Source organism: Balaenoptera ricei, chromosome 19, assembly GCF_028023285.1.
Source record: "Balaenoptera ricei isolate mBalRic1 chromosome 19, mBalRic1.hap2, whole genome shotgun sequence".
Taxonomy (NCBI): Eukaryota; Metazoa; Chordata; class Mammalia; order Artiodactyla; family Balaenopteridae; genus Balaenoptera; species Balaenoptera ricei.
Window position 1 is genome coordinate 4,138,988 of NC_082657.1, and position 19,946 is coordinate 4,158,933.

General features: G+C 44.3%; 1 protein-coding gene across 1 annotated transcript; it reads left to right on the top strand.

Annotated features, from left to right (window-relative positions):
• Nucleotides 1–6,740: 6,740 nt before the first annotated feature.
• LOC132353911 (cationic amino acid transporter 3-like) lies at nt 6,741–16,952 on the top strand. The gene is made up of 12 exons (XM_059905401.1): nt 6,741–6,824; nt 11,028–11,427; nt 12,018–12,176; nt 13,506–13,683; nt 13,890–14,002; nt 14,472–14,694; nt 14,865–15,004; nt 15,425–15,527; nt 15,718–15,917; nt 16,117–16,283; nt 16,557–16,665; nt 16,834–16,952. Exons 1-12 carry the CDS (start codon nt 6,741–6,743, stop codon nt 16,950–16,952), a joined length of 1,995 nt encoding a protein of 664 aa, XP_059761384.1.
• The last annotated feature ends 2,994 nt before the right edge of the window (nt 16,953–19,946 follow it).

The window sequence follows — 19,946 nt, forward strand, 5'->3', positions numbered from 1 at the left end:
TTTGTTGCTTGAGTTAACATCAGAGATTTTAAGCTCCCCTCCTCCTGGTTGGGGCCCAGGTGGGCTTGGGGGTTCCCCGCATTTGAGTGTCTCAGGCCATGGGCGGGCTGTGCAAAGTCGAGTAGTGTAAGAGTACCGGAGACAGCAGGGTTGGGAGTGGGGTCCCCAGTCTTACAGCCCCTACTTCTCAGGGTCCTTAATGATCAAATGAGTTCAAGCGTCCATGGAAATAATTAATAAACAATCTATAATAGGAATAGAAAAGAGTTTTATTTGAGCCAAACTGGGCACTATAGCCCAGTAGTATAGCCTCTTACATACGTCTGAGGAAATGCTCTGTTTTTTTTTTTTTGTTTGTTTTTGTTTTTGTTTTTTTGGCTGCGCTGCTCGGCATCTGGGGGTCTTAGGTCTTAGTTCCCTGATCAGGGATCCAGGTATCAAACCCGTGCCTCCTGCAGTGGAAGCTCGGGGTACTTCCTGGGAATTCCTGGAACTGCTCTGTTGGAGCATGGTTTTCAGCACAGTTTTATACCTTATCCTAACAGAGAACATACATCAAAAATGACAGGGTATATTCCATCAAGGTTTCAAAAGAGACAGACTTAGTACATAGACAGTGAGGCAGCAGGACCCTGGAGTCTAGGAGGGGAACCTTATCTTCCAGGGACTGTTAACATGGACGCCATGAGAAGGGAGTTGCTCCTCCTTATCTTCAAAACAGACGTTCTTTGCCTCAATGGTTAAAGCAGATGTGCTGCGAGGGTTGGACAGGCTGTTTTACTTCACACAGAGTTCAGGCTGAACCACGTATAAGCCAAAATGACTTCCCCATACCTCAATATGTGTTCATTTTCTCCATCACAAGCAGACAAAAATTTTAAAACCATAGGATCCAGCAATTCTACTTCTGAGGATATACCCAGAAGAATTGAAAGCACACTCTGGAAGAGATATTTATAGACTCTTGTTGATAGCAGCACTATTCACAATAGCTAAAACATGAAAGCAGCCCAAGTGCCCATTGACCAACGAATGGATAAGCCAGATGTAGTATGTACAAATAGTAGAGTATTATACAGCATTAAAAATGAAGGGAATTCCTTTTTTTTTTTATATAAACAATATTTTATTCAAATACAATTCTAAACATTTCTTTCATTTAGAATATTTACAAACACTCTCTGAAATGCAAGACTGTGTCATCTAGATTCTAAATTAAAGATGAATGTTCAGGGCTTCCCTGGTGGCGCAGTGGTTGAGAGTCTGCCTGCCAATGCAGGAGACACGGGTTCAAGCCCTGGTCTGGGAAGATCCCACATGCCGCGGAGCAACTAGGCCCGTGAGCCACAACTACTGAGCCTGCGCGTCTGGAGCCTGTGCTCCGCAACAAGGGAGGCCGCGATAGTGAGAGGCCCGCACACTGCGATGAAGAGTGGCCCCCGCTTGCCACAACTGGAGAAAGCCCTCGCACAGAAACGAAGACCCAACACAGGCAGAAATGAATAAATAAATAAATAAATTTAAAAAAAAAAAAAAAAAAAAAGATGAATGTTCATAATCAGAAAACATTTTTATGTGATCTTCAGAGTTGTATCATTCTTTGGTTTTTCGGTCTTCCCTCTTTAATGAAATAAGTGATTACTCAAATATCAGGGTTGTGTTTTTTTTTTTTTTTTTTAAACTTTGGGTTTATTTATTTATTTATTTATGGCTGTGTTGGGTCTTCGTTTCTGTGCGAGGGCTTTCTCTAGTTGCGGCAAGTGGGGGCCACTCTTCATCGCGGTGCGCGGGCCTCTCATTATTGCGGCCTCTCTTGTTGCGGAGCACAGGCTCCAGATGCGCAGGCTCAGTAATTGTGGCTCATGGGCCTAGTTGCTCCGCGGCATGTGGGATCCTCCCAGACCAGGGCTCGAACCCGTGTCCCCTGCATTGGCAGGCAGATTCTCAACCACTGTGCCACCAGGGAAGCCCAGGGTTGTGTTTTTAAAGTCATTGAGTATATACTTTATAACGTTGGCTTTGGTGGCCTTCGAATTTCAGTCAAGTGTGGTTTAGTTGAAAGCACATCATCATACAGCATTGGTGACTACGATGATGGCGTTAGTGTACAGAGCATCTGTCAAAGATTAAACAATGGGCTTCCCTGGTGGTGCAGTGGTTGAGAATCCGCCTGCTAATGCAGGGGACACAGGTTGGAGCCCTGGTCTGGGAAGATCCCACATGCCGCAGAGCAACTAGGCCCGTGAGCCACAACTACTGAGCCTGCGTGTCTGGAGCCTGTGCTCCGCAACAAGAGAGGCCGCGATGGTGAGAGGCCCGCGCACCGCGATGAAGAGTGACCCCCGCTTGCCACAACTGGAGAAAGCCCTCGCACAGAAACGAAGACCCAACACAGCCAAAAATAAATAAATAAATTAATTAATTAAAAAAAAAGATTAAACAATAACAAAATTCAAGGACCTACTGTATAGCACAGGTAACTCTACTCAATACTCTGTAATGGCCTATATGGGAAAAGAATGTAAAAAAGAGTGTATATATGTATATGTATAACAGATTCACTTTGCTGTACACCTGAAGCCTACACAACATTGCAAATCAACCACACCCCAATAAAAATTTTTTTTTAAAAACAGTCGAATATTTTTAATAGAGGGTTATTTGTTTCAACCCAGTACATTCTCAGTAAATGTCTAATGTGTGAGGCCACTCTTTCTTGTTTGGAATCTATTCTGTAGTAGGCTGATAATACCACTTCATTGGTTTTCCTTTTTTCCAGTTTACTGAAGTATGATTCACAAAACTGCATATATTTAGACTGTACAAAGTGAAGATTTCTTTAAGATGTCCAAAGTGATGATTTAATACACATAGACACTGTGAATGATTACCACAATCAAGTTAATTAACTGTCACCTCCCATAGCTTCTATTTGTGTGTGTCTGTGTGTTGAGAACACAAGCAGTTCTCTCATACTAGATAGCAAAAATACAATACAACAGTATTAACTATAGTCAACATGATATATATTAGATACCTAGAACTTTTTCATCTTTTAACTGAAAGTTTGTACCCGTTACCAATATCTCCCCACTTTCTCCACCACCTACTCCTTACAACTACAGTTCGAATTTATGGTGTTATGAGTTTAATTTACTTAGATTCCACATATAAGTGAAATCATACATTGTTTTTCATTGTCTGATGTATTTCAATAAGCATAATGTCCTCAGGTCCATTCACGTTTTCACAAACAGCAAGGTTTCCTTCTTTTAATGGCTGAATAATATTCCATTGTCTATATATACACACTACATTTCCTTTTCCTTTTTTGTTTTTTTGATTATAATGTAAGATTTTATTTAACAGTTATTGGAAAATAGAAAATGTTATTAAAAATTCCATTCACGGGTTTCCCTGGTGGCACAGTGGTTGAGAGTCTGCCTGCCAGTGCAGGGGACACGGGTTCAAGCCCTAGTCTGGGACGATCCCACATGCTGCGGAGCAACTGGGCCCGTGAGCCACAATTACTGAGCCTGTGCATCTGGAGCCTGTGCTCCGCAACGAGAGAGGCCACGATAGTGAGAGGCCTGCGCACCGCGATGAAGAGTGGCCCCCGCTCGCCGCAACTAGAGAAAGCCTGCGTGCAGCAACGAAGACCCAACACAGCCAATCAATCATTCAATCAATCAATCAATAGAAATGCTGTAGAATTATTAAAAAAAAAACAAAAAACAAAAAAACCTTGGGGGTTAGTTCTGTGAAACACTGCATAAAAAAAAAAAAAAATTCCATTCACAATTACATTCAAATTTACATGGTATCCAAGGAAAAAAATTTAGAAAATAGTATTTAATACTTTTATGGAAGAAAATGATAAAATCAAACAAGATAAGAACATTTTACTGCATCTACAAGCTCTATATCAGGGACATGTACTATAAATTATTACCCAAACTGACCTACAAAGTTAATGTAATTCCAATAAAAATCTCAATAGATTTTTTCATGAAATTTGGTGAACTTACTTTAAAATTCCTGTGTATGAGAAGATGTTCAGGAATAGGCAGGGCAGCTATGAGAAGAACTAAGAGAATTTGCTCTTCTAGATATCAAGAATTATTTTAAAGCTATAGTAATTAAAACAGTATGGAATTTTGTAGGGTTAAAAATAGATTAATTAGACAAACTCGAGAGCTTAGAAATAGACTCTGGCTTATATGTACATTTGGTTTATGAGAAAACTGACCTCAAAAATGGAAACTTATTGGAATATTTGGCTATCTGTATGGCAAGAAAGAGAATTAGATCATTGCCTCTATATAAAAAAAATAAATTCCAGGTAGATTAAAGGCTTAAATTTGTTAAAAAATAGTTTTAAAATACAAGAGGACAATTTTATGATCCTGTGAAGAAAAATATGTTTAGATACATGGAAAAAAAGCACAAATTGTAAAGAAAATTAATTCATTTACATTAAAATTTAAAATGCCTGCATGACAAAAGGTAACAAAGCCAAACGACAAAGATTTTTTGCAACATACATAACAGACAAAGAATCTCTCCAAAATATATAAAGAACACTTTACCACCAGTAGGATAATGAGAGTAGCTAACATTTATTAAGTAGTTACTATATGCCAGGATCTGTTTGTTCTAAGTGGTTAGCATGTATTAACTCCCTTAACCACCAGAGTAATCCTATGAGATACTATTTTTATCTTTGTCTTACAGATGAAGAAACTGAGCCACAGAGAGTTTAGGTAACTTCCAAGTACAAACAACGGTTAATGACACATTTGGAATCGAAACTAATGCAGTTCAGCCTGTCTGCCGCTAACCACTATGTAGAATTGTGTCCCTCCCCCCGCAAAAGAAAAATAATTCAGCTGACCAGCAAGCAAAGATATGAACATGTTATTCATAGAAGAGTTGCTGGAATTGCCAGTAAAGATGAAAATATGCCCAACTTCATTAATCAGAGAAATGCAGTTTATTTTATTTATTTTATTTTTATAAATTTATTTCTTTATGTATTTATTTATGGCTGTGTTGGGTCTTCCTTGCTGCACGTGGGCTTTCTCTAGTTGTGGTGAGTGGGGACTATTCTTCGTTGTGGTGCGCGGGCTTCTCATTGCAGTGGCTTCTCTTGTTGCGGAGCACGGGCTCTAGGCACACGGGCTTCAGTAGTTACGGCACACGGGCTCAGTAGTTGTGGCTCGCGGGCTCTAGAGCACAGGCTCAGTAGTTGTGGCACACAGGCTTAGTTGCTTCCCGGCATGTGGGATCTTCCTGGACCAGGGCTGGAACCCGTGTCCCCTGCATTGGCAGGCGGATTCTTAACCACTGCGCCACCAGGGAAGCCCAGAGATGCAATTTAAAATTTTAATGATGTTTCTCACCCATCAGATTGGCAAAATTTGTAAAAGTCTGAGAATACTAAATGGATTTGACAAGATTTGACAAGATAGGAATTCATATATCCTGCAGAATATAGAGTGTAAACTGGCACACAAACGTTGGAGAGCAAGGTGGCAATGTTTAGTAAAACAGACCTATAGATACCTGATGACCCAGCAATTTCACTTCCAGGTAAACGCACATATAAAGAAAAATGTGTGTTATGATGTTTAATGCGTTTTATTTTTTTAAACGTTTTTATTGGAGTATAATTGCTTCACACTGCTGTGTTAGTTTCTGCTGTACAACAAAGTGAATCAGCTATACGCATACCTATATCCCCATATCCCCTCCCTCTTGCATCTCCCTCCCACACTCCCTATCCCACCCCTCTAGGTGGTCACAAAGCACCGAGCTGATCTCCCTGTGCTATGCGGCTGCTTCCCACTAGCTATCTATTTTAAAATGAAGGGAATTCTAACACATGCTACAACATGGATGAACCTTATGGACATTCTGCTAAGTGAAATAAGCATGACAGGAAAGGACAAATATTGTTTGATTCCACTTAAATGAAGTACCTAGAGTCATCAGATTCATAGAGACAGAAAGTAGAATGGTGATCGCCAGGAACCGGTGGAGGAGAAAGAGGAAATTGTAGTTTAATGGGTACAGAGTTTCAGTTTTGCAAGGTGAAAAACTTGTTTGGTTGCACAAAATGTGAATGTACTTAACACTACTGAACTGCATGCTTAAAAATGGTTAAGACGGTAAATTTTCTGTTGTGTGTATTTTACCACACACAGACTCCACATCTCAGAACGGTCGCCTGAGGGTAACCACACACGCTCAACTGGCTGATTGTATCCCTGCAAGCTTGCCCCGCCCATCCCCGAGCGTCCCCACCCGTCCCCACCCAGGGACTGAGTTGTCTTTTATTGTGGAAGCGTTCCCAGATTTGGTTGTTAGAGATGTATCCGCTCCAGCCCTACACAGCTTAAACGGAACCTCACTGACTCTGATCCAGTGCTTCGGTTCCTGCTCCAAGAATTTGGTAAGTCTTGGGCAACCCCTCTTCTGCAGGAGACTGGGCGCTGAGTTCAGATCCTCCTAAAGAGACCTCTGCATTCCAAGTGTGCAGTTGGGTCGGTCTGGCTCCAGCCTGAGGGTGGCAAGACCCATGTTCCAGATGAAAGCAGAAGGAGCTGGGAGCTGTGTGTGGTTGTGTAAGAAGAGGTGGGGTAGGGGGAGGTTGCATCAGTGTCTGGAGGCTCTGACTCAGGTTTTCTTGATTGGTGTTCAAACAATATTAAAGCTTACCCTTATATAGGGTTTATGACATGTGGACCACTGATGTCAGTCTCCTGTATACTGTTGGCCCTCCGTATCTGTGGATTCCTCCTCTGGGGGTACAAGGGGAGACTGTAAGAAACTTGAGCATTGCGGATTTTGCGCCGAGGAGGAGGACTGTATGGTGATTTACATTAAATCGCTTTTGGGTTCGTTACACCCAGCAACTCTGTGAAGCTGGCTCTACTATTTATCATTGGCTGAACTTTTTTTTTTTTTAATATTAATTAATTTATTTTATTTTTGGCTGCGCTGGGTCTTCGTTGCTGCACGCGGGCTTTCTCTAGTTGCGGCGAGCGGGGGGCTACGCTTCGTTGCGGTGCACGGGCTTCTCATTGCGGTGGCTTCTCTTGTTGCAGAGCACGGGCTCTAGGCGCGTGGGCTTCAGTAGTTGTGGCACTCGGGCTCAGCAGTTGTGGCTCGCGGCCTCCAGAGCACAGGCTCAGTAGTTGTGGTGCACGGGGCTTAGTTGCTGTATGGCGTATGGGATCTTCCTGGACCAGGACTCAAACCCGTGTGCCCTGCATTGGCAGGCGGGTTCTTAACCACTGCGCCACCAGGGAAGTCCTTGGCTGAACTTTTAAAAAATGGTGGTAAAATACACATAACATAAAATTTGCCACCTTAACCATTTTTAAGTGTACAGTTCAGTGATGTTAAGTATATTCACGTTGTTGCACAACCAATCTCCACAGCTCTTATTATCTTGTAAAACTGAAACTGTGTCCTCGTTTCACAATTACTCCCCATTTCCCCCTCACCCCAGACCCTAGAAAACCACAATTCTACTTTCTGTCTCTAATCAAATGAATTTGACTACTCTAGGTACTTCATAGAAGTGGAATCACACATTTTTTGTCTTTTTGTGACTGGCTTATGTCACTTAGCATAATGTCCTCAAGGTTCTTCCATGTTGTAGCATGCATCGGAATTTCCTGGTTTTTTTTGGCCGTGCCGATCGGCATGCAGGATGTTAATTCCCAGACCAGGGATCGAAATTGTGTTCCCTGCACGGGATACCTTGGAGTCCTAACAACTGGACCAGCAGAGAATTCCCTTTCCTGTCTTTTTAAGGCTGAATGACATTCCACTGTATGTATAGACCCCATTGTATTTATCCATTCCTTTGTGGATAGACATTTGGGCTGCTTCCATCTTTCAGCTACTGTGAATAATGCTGCTATAAACACGGGTGTACGGATATCTCTTTGAGACCCTATTTTCAGTTCTTTTGGGTAGTTACCCATAGGGGGAATTGATGGATCATATGGTAAATCCATTTTTTGGTTTTTGGAGGAACCACCATACTTTATCTCCAGCAGCTGCTCCATTTTACTTTCCTACTAACAGTGTCCAAGGGTTCATCAGCAGCATTTGAAAAAGAAGAAAACAGAGGTCCAGAGCAGTAAGTGACTTGTTCAAAGGCACAGGGGTGTTGGCAGAGCCAAGATTCTAATCAGAGTTTCTTGGCTGTGTGAATGCTTGCTCTTAACCAAAATGCAAATTTGGAGTATCAGGTACGGAAGCAACCGATGATAACTTTTGTTCACTGGGTCAGCCTAGCCCTACAGCCTTGTAGTGAGGAGACATTTCATGCCCCAGAGGAGCAGGAAACAGAGTTCCATCATTTCTGATTCAGAATGAAGATTAGTCCTCCCTCCCTCCAGGCAGTTGGGAGTCACTCTGGTTTAATGCTTTCCCTGGGCTGGGCTACAGTCTGTCCCTCCCTGCAAATTCCATCTCATTTTGCCCCAACTCTGAGTTCTAGTTCAATTTCACTCCGCAAGCCGTGAAAGAGAAAGCTTCAGGTTTCAGGATCCTTGGTGTATAAATGTGTGGAGTGTGAGATTGTTGTGAAATCCAAGTTCATGTGCCTGACGCACAGTGAGGCCAAACAAATTGAAACATTGGTGTTTGGAGCAGGGAAAGGTTTATCAATTGCGAGGGTGCCACCCTCTTGAGAAGTTGGGAGAAATAGGCTGATCTCAAATCCACCTTGCTGGCTGGCCAGGTTGCAAGGTTTCTAAAGGAAAGAAGAGTAAAGGGGAGGTGATCTTTGTGATTTTAGTTTCTGGATAAGATCTCAGTTGCAGACTTCCTGACAGCATTTTTGTGACTCAGTGGGTCATTGGTGATTGTGATTGATCTACGTGTTCCTGCAAAGCAAACTAGTACGTCAAGGTCTTGTGATCCCTTAACCTCTTTCTAGAAGAGAGCAAAAACAATGGTTGAGGCATTTTGTTATTTACTTAGAGCCTACGTGACAAGTTAAGAATGTCAAGCAGGTTGGTCCCTGCTGTTTTTTCCTTTAAGGCCATTTGGTACTGCTTTTCCTTTGTTTCTGCATACTCTCACTTCCCTAACTAGTAACTGCTTGAGTCTGCTCTTTGGAACTTGGGAAGACCTAGGAGACTAAATCCTTTCTTTACAAACCAATGAGGGGACACAGAAAAACTTTTGTACGAGGAGGGTCCTGCAGTGTCCTGCCTGAGTTCAATCCCCCTTTTCTTTGATACCCCTCAATCCTGAGGGGAACAGGGTTGGGACAAGAAAGGGAATAAAGTTTTGGATGGAGAGGTGAATCATAAACTCAGCAGGGGAATTCAGTTTTACAGGGACTTGGTTTCATTGCTCTGATCACCGAGCCCCTTAAACTGTCACTTCACTCACATCAAGGAAGAGAGGGAATAAAGATGATAATAATAAATTTCCCTGTTTTATAGAAGAAAGGAGGACAAAGTGGCATATAGCTCATGCAAAATCAAACAAGCTACACACCACAGTGCTAGATTTGAACCAGCAGAGCTGGTTGATGTCTTTTCTTTTCTTTTTTTGCAATTAATTTATTAAAACAAAATTTTTGGCTGCGTTGGGTCTAAGTTACTGTGCGCAGGCTTTCTCTAGTTGCGGCAAGCGGGGGCTACTCTTCGTTGCAGTGCGCGGGCTTCTCACTGCGGTGGCTTCTCTTGCTGCAGAGCACAGGCTCTAGGCGCGTGGGCTTCGGTAGTTGTGGCACACGGGCTCTAGAGCACAGGCTCAGTAGTTGTGGCGCACAGGCTTAGTTGCTCCGCGGCATGTGGGATCTTCCCGGACCAGGGCTCGAACCCATGTCCCCTGCGTTGGCAGGCGGATTTTTAACCACTGAGCCACCAGGGAAGTCCCAAGCTGGTTGATTTCACTTTAAGAATCAACATTCTTATCCATTGACCTAATAGTATTTAAGCAGCTACTGTGTGCCAGGCACTGTGCTGGAAGTTTTTGCTTCTATAGGGGTGGAAAACTTTTCTTTCTAGGTTCTTTGCTGAGTCTAATAATTAAATTGATATACGACAGATTAAATAATTTCCTACGTACGGGAGCCCCATAAAAACTCTGAGGTTCAAAGACAGGCAATTGAGGCTTATATGCTACCCTGAGCTAAGGAGAAGGGGGTATGGATCTGGGGCTTCAAGGGGAAGACAACTCACAGAAAGATGGGAAAAGCAAATGCTTGGTAAGCAAATGTTTGCCACTCCATGCAGGTAAGTTTTTCTGAGATAAAAAGTTCTCTCTGGTTAAAAAAAAAGTTATCTCTCTTCCTGGCATAAGCCTCCTAATCTAAATTATTTTGAGCAGTTAAGGGAGAGGCAAGGAGCTTTTCCTGAGTCTGCTGTTTTTTTTTTTTTTTTAAGTTTATTTTATTTATTTTTATTTTTGGCTGTGTTGAGTCTTCGTTGCAGCGCGTGGGCTTTCTCTAGTTGTGGCGAGCGGGGGCTGCTCTTCGTTGCAGTGCGTGGGCTTCTCATTGCGGTGGCTTCTCTTGTTGTGGAGCTTGGGCTCTAGGCGCGTGGGCTTCAGTAGATGCAGCACGTGGGCTCAGTAGTTGTGGCACACGGGCTTCGTTGCTCCCTGGCATGTGGGATCTTCCTGGTCCAGGGATCGAACCCGTGTCTCCTGCATTGGCAGGTGGATTCTTAACCACTGCGCCACCAGGGAAGTCCAGTCTGCTGGGTCTTAATTGCCTTCAACTCAAGACAGTCCACATCCCCAAATGGCACATTTTGGGGATACATAATCTGCTCCCCCTCACTTCTCTTGAAGCAACTCTTCCAATACCTTTGAAATACATTAAAAGTCTTCTTTATGTTTGAAGAAACCAAAGCTCAGAGACAGAGAACTTGCCCAATGTGTACTTTTACCACCTGCTCCCCATAACTCCATTGTTCTGTGGAATTGAACTCCCAGGGCCAGGGGTGGATGGACGCTCTTGATGGCTTTGTGTCTTGCTTTCTCCGCAGATTGTAGCCTCCTCAACTATGTCTAAGATGCTGTGTCAGGATGTTTACCAATTTGGTCAGAAGCTGATCCGCAGGCGGCCTCTGGAGCCCAGGGAAGAGTCTGAGAGTCGCATGGCTCGTTGTCTGAACACCCTCGACCTGGTGGCCCTGGGCGTGGGCAGCACCCTGGGAGCTGGTGTGTACATCCTGGCTGGAGAAGTGGCCAAGGACAAAGCTGGGCCAGCGATTGTCATCTGCTTCCTGGTGGCCGCCCTGTCTTCTGTGTTGTCTGGGCTCTGCTATGCCGAGTTTGGGGCCCGGGTACCGTGCTCTGGTTCTGCGTATCTCTACAGCTATGTCACAGTGGGACAACTGTGTGCCTTCATTACTGGCTGGAACCTCATACTGTCCTATGTCATCGGTGAGATGATGGGGGTGGGAGGAAGGTGTGAGGCTTAAGAGCAGGAAACTAGGAGGTGGCGTTTAGGTCTTGACTCATTCGTGAGGAATTTGTTCTCCACCTTGTGGGGTGAAGTGGGTAATAGTGGCAGCAAAACCCCACAACTTCATTCTACTCTGCTCTATCCTATTTTCCTTAGATTATGGGGCTTAGAACAAAGAAGGAAAGGAAAGTGTAGGGAGTGGGTGAGAGGGCGGCGTGTCCCTCAGGCTCACCCCCTCACCATGTGGAAGTCTCTCCTCAGTTGTTGCCTTCATGGGAGCTTCCTTTGCTACTTGATTTAAAATTTCAACCCTCATCTCCCAGACTTTTCACTCCCACTTAACCTGTTTTCTTTTTCTTTTTTTTTTGCATAACATTGATCTCCTAACATTAAACAGTTGACCTATTTTGTAGATCATCTGGGTCTACTGTCCCCAGCCCATGAAAAGAAACTCTTAGAGATTAGGTATTTTGTATGCGTCCCCCCACCTCTCCCAAATACATCCCATGACACGTGGTAGGGGTTCAATTAATGTTTGTTATAAATATTCCTTCTTCTGTTGCTGCAGGCACTGCCAGCGTGGCCCGGGCCTGGAGCTCCGCTTTTGACAGCCTGATTGGGAACTACATCTCTCAGGTGTTACGGGGAACTTTCTCTCTTCATGTGCCCTACTTCCTGGCCAAGTACCCAGACTTTTTTGCTCTGGGTTTGGTACTGCTGCTCACGGGTGAGACAGGGTTCAGTGATAGGATGGGAAGAGTGGGGTGTGGAGGGGGAGCTGGGGTGGGAAAGGCTTGGGATGGAAGAATGGTGGGGGTCTTATGACTGGAAAGAGGGGTCTGTGATATGAGACACAGGAAGGCAAGACATAGACCATCATTTCCCACTGTTGGCACCACTGACAATTTGGGCTGGATCATTCTTTGGTGTGTGGGGCTGTTCTGTGCATTTGAGGGTTTTTTTTTTTGGCCGCGCTGCGTGGCATGCGGGATCTTAGTTCCCCAACCAGGGGTCAAACTTGTGCCCCCTGCAGTGGAAGCGTGGAGTCTTAACCACTGGACCTCCAGGGAAGTCCCAGATTTTTTTTGGTTGTTGTTGTTTTGCTTTTTAAATCACTGTGGGATGTTGAGTAACATCCCTGGCCTTTATGTACTAAATACTAGGGACGCCCACCCTCCAAATTGTGTCAATCACAGTGTCTCCAGACATTGCTAAAAGTCCCCTGGGGGGCAAAATCACCCCAGGGGAGAATCATTTACTTAGACCAATGAGTTTCTTCCTTTGTACTGAGATCAAAAATATTTTTAAAAAATTTATTTATTTATTATTTATTTTTGGCTGCATTGGGTCTTTGTTGCTGCGGGCAGCTTTCTCTAATTGCGGTGAGTGGGGGCTACTCTTTTGTTGCGGTGCACGGGCTTCTTATTGTGGTGGCTTCTCTTGTTGCGGAGTACGGGCTCTAGGCACGCGAGCTTCAGTAGTTGCGGCACACGGGCTCAGTAGTTGTGGCTCGCGGGCTCTAGAGTGCAGGCTCAGTAGTTGTGGCGCACGGGCTTAGTTGCTCCGCAGCATGTGGGATCTTCCCGGACCAGGGCTTGAACCCGTGTCCCCTGCACTGGAAGGCGGATTCTTAACCACTGCACCACCAGGGAAGCCCAAAGATTTTTTTTTAATTGAGAGGAAATTCGTATAGCATAAAATTAACCATTTTGTTATTTCCCCAGCTTTATTGAGATATAATTGATATACATTGTATAAGTTTAAGGTGTACAATGTGATGATTTGATAGACCTGTCTACTGGGCGACGATTGTCACAATAAGAAATTAACCATCTGAAAGGGTACAATTAAGTGGCCCTTAGTACATTCACGATGTTGTGTAACTATCACCTCTGTCTAGTTCCAAACATTTTCATCACCCCAGAAGGAAATCCCATACCCGCTGAGCGCTCACCGTCCAACTCCTCAGTACCCCAGCCCCTGGCAACCACGTGTCTGCTTTCTGTGTCTATGCATTTGGTTATTTTGCATGTTTCATATTTCGTCTTGCCCTCAGGAGTACTGGTTCTGGGAGCTCGTGAGTCGGCCCTGGTTAACAAAGTGTTCACAGGCTTGAACCTCTTGGTTCTCAGCTTCATGATCATCTCTGGCTTCGTCAAGGGAGATCTGCACAATTGGCAGCTCACAGAACAGGACTACAAACTGGTCACATCTGGATCCAATGACACCTCTAGGTTAGGAGGGTATCCTTGGCCCTAGTAATGCTTGTGGGGGCACGTGTGCAGAGCTGGGAATATGGTGGGAACTAAAGAGATCTGAGGTGATGGATCCAGGTGACGGGGTCCTGGAGCCCAGAACTTGTGGTATTAACCAAAAAGTCCAGTACAGATGGCTGAACACAGCTCACCCACATTCTTTCTTGCTCTTTCTTTCACCATAGATTGGGCCCTCTGGGTTCTGGAGGGTTTGTGCCTTTTGGCTTCAATGGGATTTTCCAAGGAGCAGCTACATGTTTCTACGCATTTGTTGGTTTTGATGCCATTGCCACTACAGGTAAAATGGTCATTGTGTGTCCCATCAGGGGTTTGGGCACAGATGAGGCTGCCCTTGGGCATAAGGGTTTCTTTTGGAGGTTCAGGAGGAAAGGGGATTTAAAAAAAAAAAAAAAATTTATTTATTTATTTATTTATTTATGGCTGCGTTGGGTCTTCGTTGCTGTGCGCAGGCTTTCTCTAGTTGTGGTGAGCGGGGGCTACTCTTCGTTGCGGTGCGCGGGCTTCTCATTGCGGTGGCTTCTCTTGTTGGGAGCACGGGCTCTAGGCACGCGGGCTCAGTAGTTGTGGCACACGGGCTTAGCTGCTCCACAGCACGTGGGATCTTCCCGGACCAGGGCTCGAACCCGTGTCCCCTGCACTGGCAGGCGGATTCTTAACCACTGCACCACCAGGGAAGTCCAAAAAGGGGATTTTGTGATTTCATCACAGTGTGTTTTCCTGGCCCAATACTTCCTCCCATCCTGCAGGGGAAGAAGCCCGGAATCCTCAGCGATCCATCCCCTTGAGCATTGTGATCTCGCTCTGCATCTGCTTTCTGGCATATTCTGGGGTCTCGGCGGCACTCACCCTCATGGTGCCCTACTACCAGATTCATCCCGACAGCCCCTTACCACACGCTTTCCTGCATGTCGGCTGGGCCCCTGCCAGATATGTCGTGGCTGTTGGCACCCTCTGTGCTCTTACATCCAGGTCAGTGTCAAAGCTTTCTCCCCATCTACTGTCAGATGCTCAGGTATCCCAGCCCTTGGGATTGAGAGACAAGAGGGAAAGACACCTTACCCCACGTAGACTACGGAGCAGACACCCCAGTCTGTTCTGCTTCTCCACGTCCTCACACATGTTCCCCTTTTCTCTTCCAGCCTCCTGGGTGCCATGTTCCCTATGCCTCGTGTCATCTACTCAATGGCAGATGACGGGCTCCTTTTCCGGGGACTTGCCCGGATCCATGCCCGTACACGCACCCCCATCATGGCCACCTTGGCTTCTGGAACTCTTGCAGGTAAATAAACAATACCCATTCCTTCTTCTTTTTTTTTTTTTTTTTAAATTTATTTATTTATTTATTTATGGCTGTGTTGGGTCTTCGTTTCTGTGTGAGGGCTTTCTCTAGTTGTGGCAAGCGGGGGCCACTCTTCATCGCGGTGCGCGGGCCTCTCACTATCGTGGCCTCTCTTGTTGCGGAGCACAGGCTCCAGACGCGCAGGCTCAGTAGTTGTGGCTCACGGGCCCAGCTGCTCCGCAGCATGTGGGATCTTCCCAGACCAGGGCTCGAACCCGTGTCCCCTGCATTAGCAGGCAGATTCTCAACCACTGCGCCACCAGGGAAGCCCACCCATTCCTTCTTTGATCAATTTTCTTAACTTGGATATTTCTACTGGTTTTTCACTCCCTCTCCACCTTGTTTGTGCCCTCGTTCTAGGGGTCATGGCATTACTTTTCGAGCTCAGTGATCTCGTGGACCTCATGTCAATCGGGACCCTGCTTGCTTATTCCCTGGTGTCTTTTTCTGTTCTTGTCCTCAGGTGAGACTACGCTACACCTTGGCTGGGGGTCTTTGGCTCTTGGGGATTGAAGGGGAGATAATCGTCATTTGTCTTCATGCTGCCTTCTAAATGTCCCGCTAGGCTTAAGTTGGGAAAGAGATGGATTAGACTGCTTGATGTTGGATGAGTAGGGGCTGCTGTTAATATTGACTTAATACCTCTAATTCAGGTACCAACCAGACCAGAATTTAAGCAAGATTGAGAAAACAGAGAAAGGAACTGAGATGAAGCCCATAGTTAAAGAAAGCCCTTTGGAATCTGTTCCTGAAGCAGGAACCTCAAAGATTCTAAAGAGTCTGTGTGACCCTATCAACACCATCCCCACTCGGAAATCTGGCCAGATTATCTATGGATGTGCCTCACTGCTTGGTGAGCATTGGGAGTTCTCTTTGGTGGTATTCTGAAATTGAGAGGATAGGGTGGGAGTGTGTATTTTGGCGGTTGAGGCGTCTTGGAGATATGACGGCCCTTCGTGACGCGGGCAGTTTTGGGGAGGGGTGTGACCCAAGGTTGTGAGCTGTTTGGCTTCTGGAGTTGAACCTGTTCTCCTCCGCCTTGACCCCTGCAGTTCTCCTGCTGACGGTCCTGAGCCTGATCCTGGCCCAGTGGCCCAGCCGTGTGTTCTCTGGAGACCCTGTGTACACAACAGCGGCTGTGCTGCTGCTACTGTTCGTCACTGGGGTCACTGTCATCATCTGGAGGCAGCCCCAGAGCCCCACTCCTCTTCACTTCAAGGTAGGCGACCTTATGCGCCCAACTATCCACGCTGAGTGCGTGAAGTCTGCATGCTTTGAGATCTCAACATCCTTTGCTGGACCAGGGAAGGAGGGGAGTCATTAAAACTAATGGACCCTTCCCTGATCCACACTCAGTGCTTTACGTACCCAACCTCAGTAGGCACTGAACGCACAGCCTGAATAGGACTGGAGCCTTCTCGAGCATGTGGGGCAGAGGCCTGCCTCTCAGACGTCTGTGGTGTGTTCAGGGAATAACTGACTTTGCCCACAGGTCCCTGCTTTGCCTGTTCTCCCACTGATGAGCATCTTTGTGAATGTCTACTTGATGATGCAGATGACGTCTGGGACTTGGGCCCAATTTGGTGTCTGGATGGTGATTGGTAAGTGGCTTTCTGGGATTAAAAGGCCTCTTGAGTGACTGAACCCAACCCTCTTTCTACTACCTCTCCCCGCAAACTGTGTCAGACGCCATAATAGCGGGACTGTTGGGCACGTGTAAGCAGGGAGGGCACCTGCTTTTCCTTCTCATTGTCTTATTTCTCTACTAGGATTTGTCATATACTTTGGATATGGGATCCGACACAGCTTGGAGGAGAATAATCGACAGCCGCCAGCCTCCAACTCCCAGACTTTTGATAAAAACATCCCTGGTGCTGAATCATCTTAACCACAGGCCATAGATGCTGTGTGGAATCCCGCCATGACTGGAGGTATCTTCTGGTTCAAGGGGGCACTTTGAGGCTCTATGGTGTGTGAAGGTGGGATGAACTTACAGCCCTATATTTAATGCCAGTGGACAAAATGACTTCTATGTTGTATAATTTTTAAGTAACCATTTCAAAGCATTACATATATATATATATATATATATATATATATATATATATATATATATATATATATACATATATATATACACTCAGAAAAGTGCATGCTTCATACCTGTGCAGCAAGATGAATTTTCACAAAGAAAGTACAAGGTAACCAGAAACTAGAGAAAAAATAAAATATTAACCTGCAGGTAAGAATTGCCTTCTTGTGCCTTTTTCCAGCAAAAACACATAGATGGCCACATGGGAAGAAAACATAGGTAAATATATATTGTGTTAAGAGTTGCACTGTATTTCCTTTTTTTGTGGTGTGATTCTCCATTTTATTAATCTTCTTTAATGACATTCAATAACTTTGTTATTATTGCCAAAGAGCTGAGCGGAAATTATTCCTAAATATTTTAAAATTTTGAGGCTGTTGTATTATTATTATTTTTTTGGTTGCACCACACAGCTTGCAGGATCTCAGTTCCCAGAACAGGGATGGAACCCGGGCCACAGGAGTGAAAGCCCGAAATCCTAACCATTAGGCCACCAGGGAACTCCCAATGCTATTATAATTTTTTCTCTTCTTTTTGTTACTGGTGAAGTGAAAAACAATTTTGTGTGTTTATTTAAAATTTTCTTTAAAAAACTAAATATATACAAATTTTAATTTACAGTCATACCTCAGTAAAGCTGGAATACAAATAGGGAAATTGGATGACTTTATCCCATTCATCATTCATTTTTAAGATAACATCATACAGTGATTCTTAAACTTATTGGATTTTTGATACCTCCATATTTCCACTGGGATATTTTAATACACATCTGCTGTCTTCACACATTCATTCATTTTTTAAAAATTGAGCTATAGTTGATTTACAATATTAGTTTCAGGTGTACCACACAGTGATATAATATTTTATAGATTATATTCCATTTAAAGTAATTATATATAATGGCTTTATTTTCCTGTGCTGTACAATATATCCTGTAGCTTATTTTATACATAGTAGTTTGTATCTCTTAATCCCTCACCCCTATTCGCCCTAACCCTTCTCTCTCCCCAATGGTAACCACTAGTTTGTTCTCTTTATCTGTGAATCTGTTTCTCTTTTGTACACATTCATTTATTTTTTAGATTCCACACGTGATATTACACAGTATTTTTCTCTGACTTATTTCACGAAGTATAATAACCTCCAGGTCCATCCTGCTGCAAATGGAGAACTTCATTCTTTTTTTATGGCCAAGTAGTATTCTATTGTATTTATATACCACACCTTTTTTTATCCATTCATCTGTTGACAGACACTTGGGTTGCTTCTGTATCTTGTCTATTGTAAATAATGCTGTGAACACTGGGGTGCATGTATCTTTTTGAGTTAGTGTTTTTTGCTTTTTTCAGATGTATAACCAGGAGTGGAATTGCTGGGTCATATAGTAGTATTCTTTTTTACTTTTTGGGAAACCTCCATACTGTTTTCCACAGCGGCTGCACCAACTTCAGTAGACATTCGCTTCCCATCTTCAGTGCCTCATCTCTTCTGTTTACCTGCAGGCTTGAAGCACAACTGTACACTCTTTGTCTTCCATGTCCACAAAGGTCCTGCCTATGGGCCAGTCTGGTTAATTCCAGCTAAGACTTTTGTCAAAGTATTTAAATACTCTTAATTTTTTCCCTTATTTGACATTTCACAGTTGGCTAGGTCACTCATTACATAATAATTTTAAAAAATTAAAAAAAAATATTTATTTGGCTGCATCGGGTTTTAGTTGTGGCATGTGGGATCTTTTGTTGTGGCGGGTGGGCTCTTTGTTGCAGTGCGTAGGCTCTCTAGTTCTGGCGCATGGGGTCCAGAGTGTGCGGGCTCAGTAGTTGTGGCATGCAGGCTAAGTCGCCTTGTGGCATGTGGGATCTTAGTTCCCCGACCAGGGATCAAACCCGAGGCCCCTGATTGGAAGGTGGATTCTTAACCACTGGACCACCAGGGAACTCCCTACATAATAATTTAAAGAATATGAATTCTGTCTAGCAAAAGATGGCCTGTTCCTCCAGGATAACCACGTATAACCTAGATGTGGAAGTTTTCAATGGATTTGTGCATGAGTTTTGCTTCATACGCATACTGGAATAATCCCCACACCCTGCCAAAAGAAAACGAAAAACAAAACAACTCCACAGCAAGTCAACAATGTAATTTTCACTAAGGAGCTCCTGAGAATAAGAGGAGGTTCTTTGGGAAAGGTGATATGTGTCGATGTCATTGGAAAATTTTAAGTGATTAAAAAAAATTTTGTTTTTGGCCGCGCTGCACGGCTTGTGGGATCATGGTTACCCGACTAGGGATTGAACCTGGGCCCTTGGCAGTGAAAGTGCACTGGACTGCCAGGGAATTCCAAATTTTTTTTTTTTTTTTTTAGGTAAGAAGTGGATTTATTTAGAGAGAAACACACTTCCCAGACAGACTATGGGTCATCTTGGAAGGTGAGAGAGGCATCAGGGATACGGGGTTGTCGGTTTTTATAGGGGTGGGTAATTTCATAGGCTGAGTGGGAGGAGTATTCCAGCTATTTTGGGGAAGGGGTGGGGATTTCCAGGAATTGGGCCACTGCCCACTTTTTGATCCTTATCAGTGTTGGAGCTGTCACGGTGTCTGTGGGTGTGTCATTTAGCTTGCTGATGTGTTACCGTGAGGGTATACTGTATACTGAGGCTCAAGGTCTAGTGGAAGTTGACTTGTCCACTATCTTGGAGCGATTTGGCTCTAGTCAGTTTATGTCATGTCCTCGGGCTATGTCATTCTTTCAAAGGTTATGCCCTGCCCCTTTCCCTCCTATTTCAT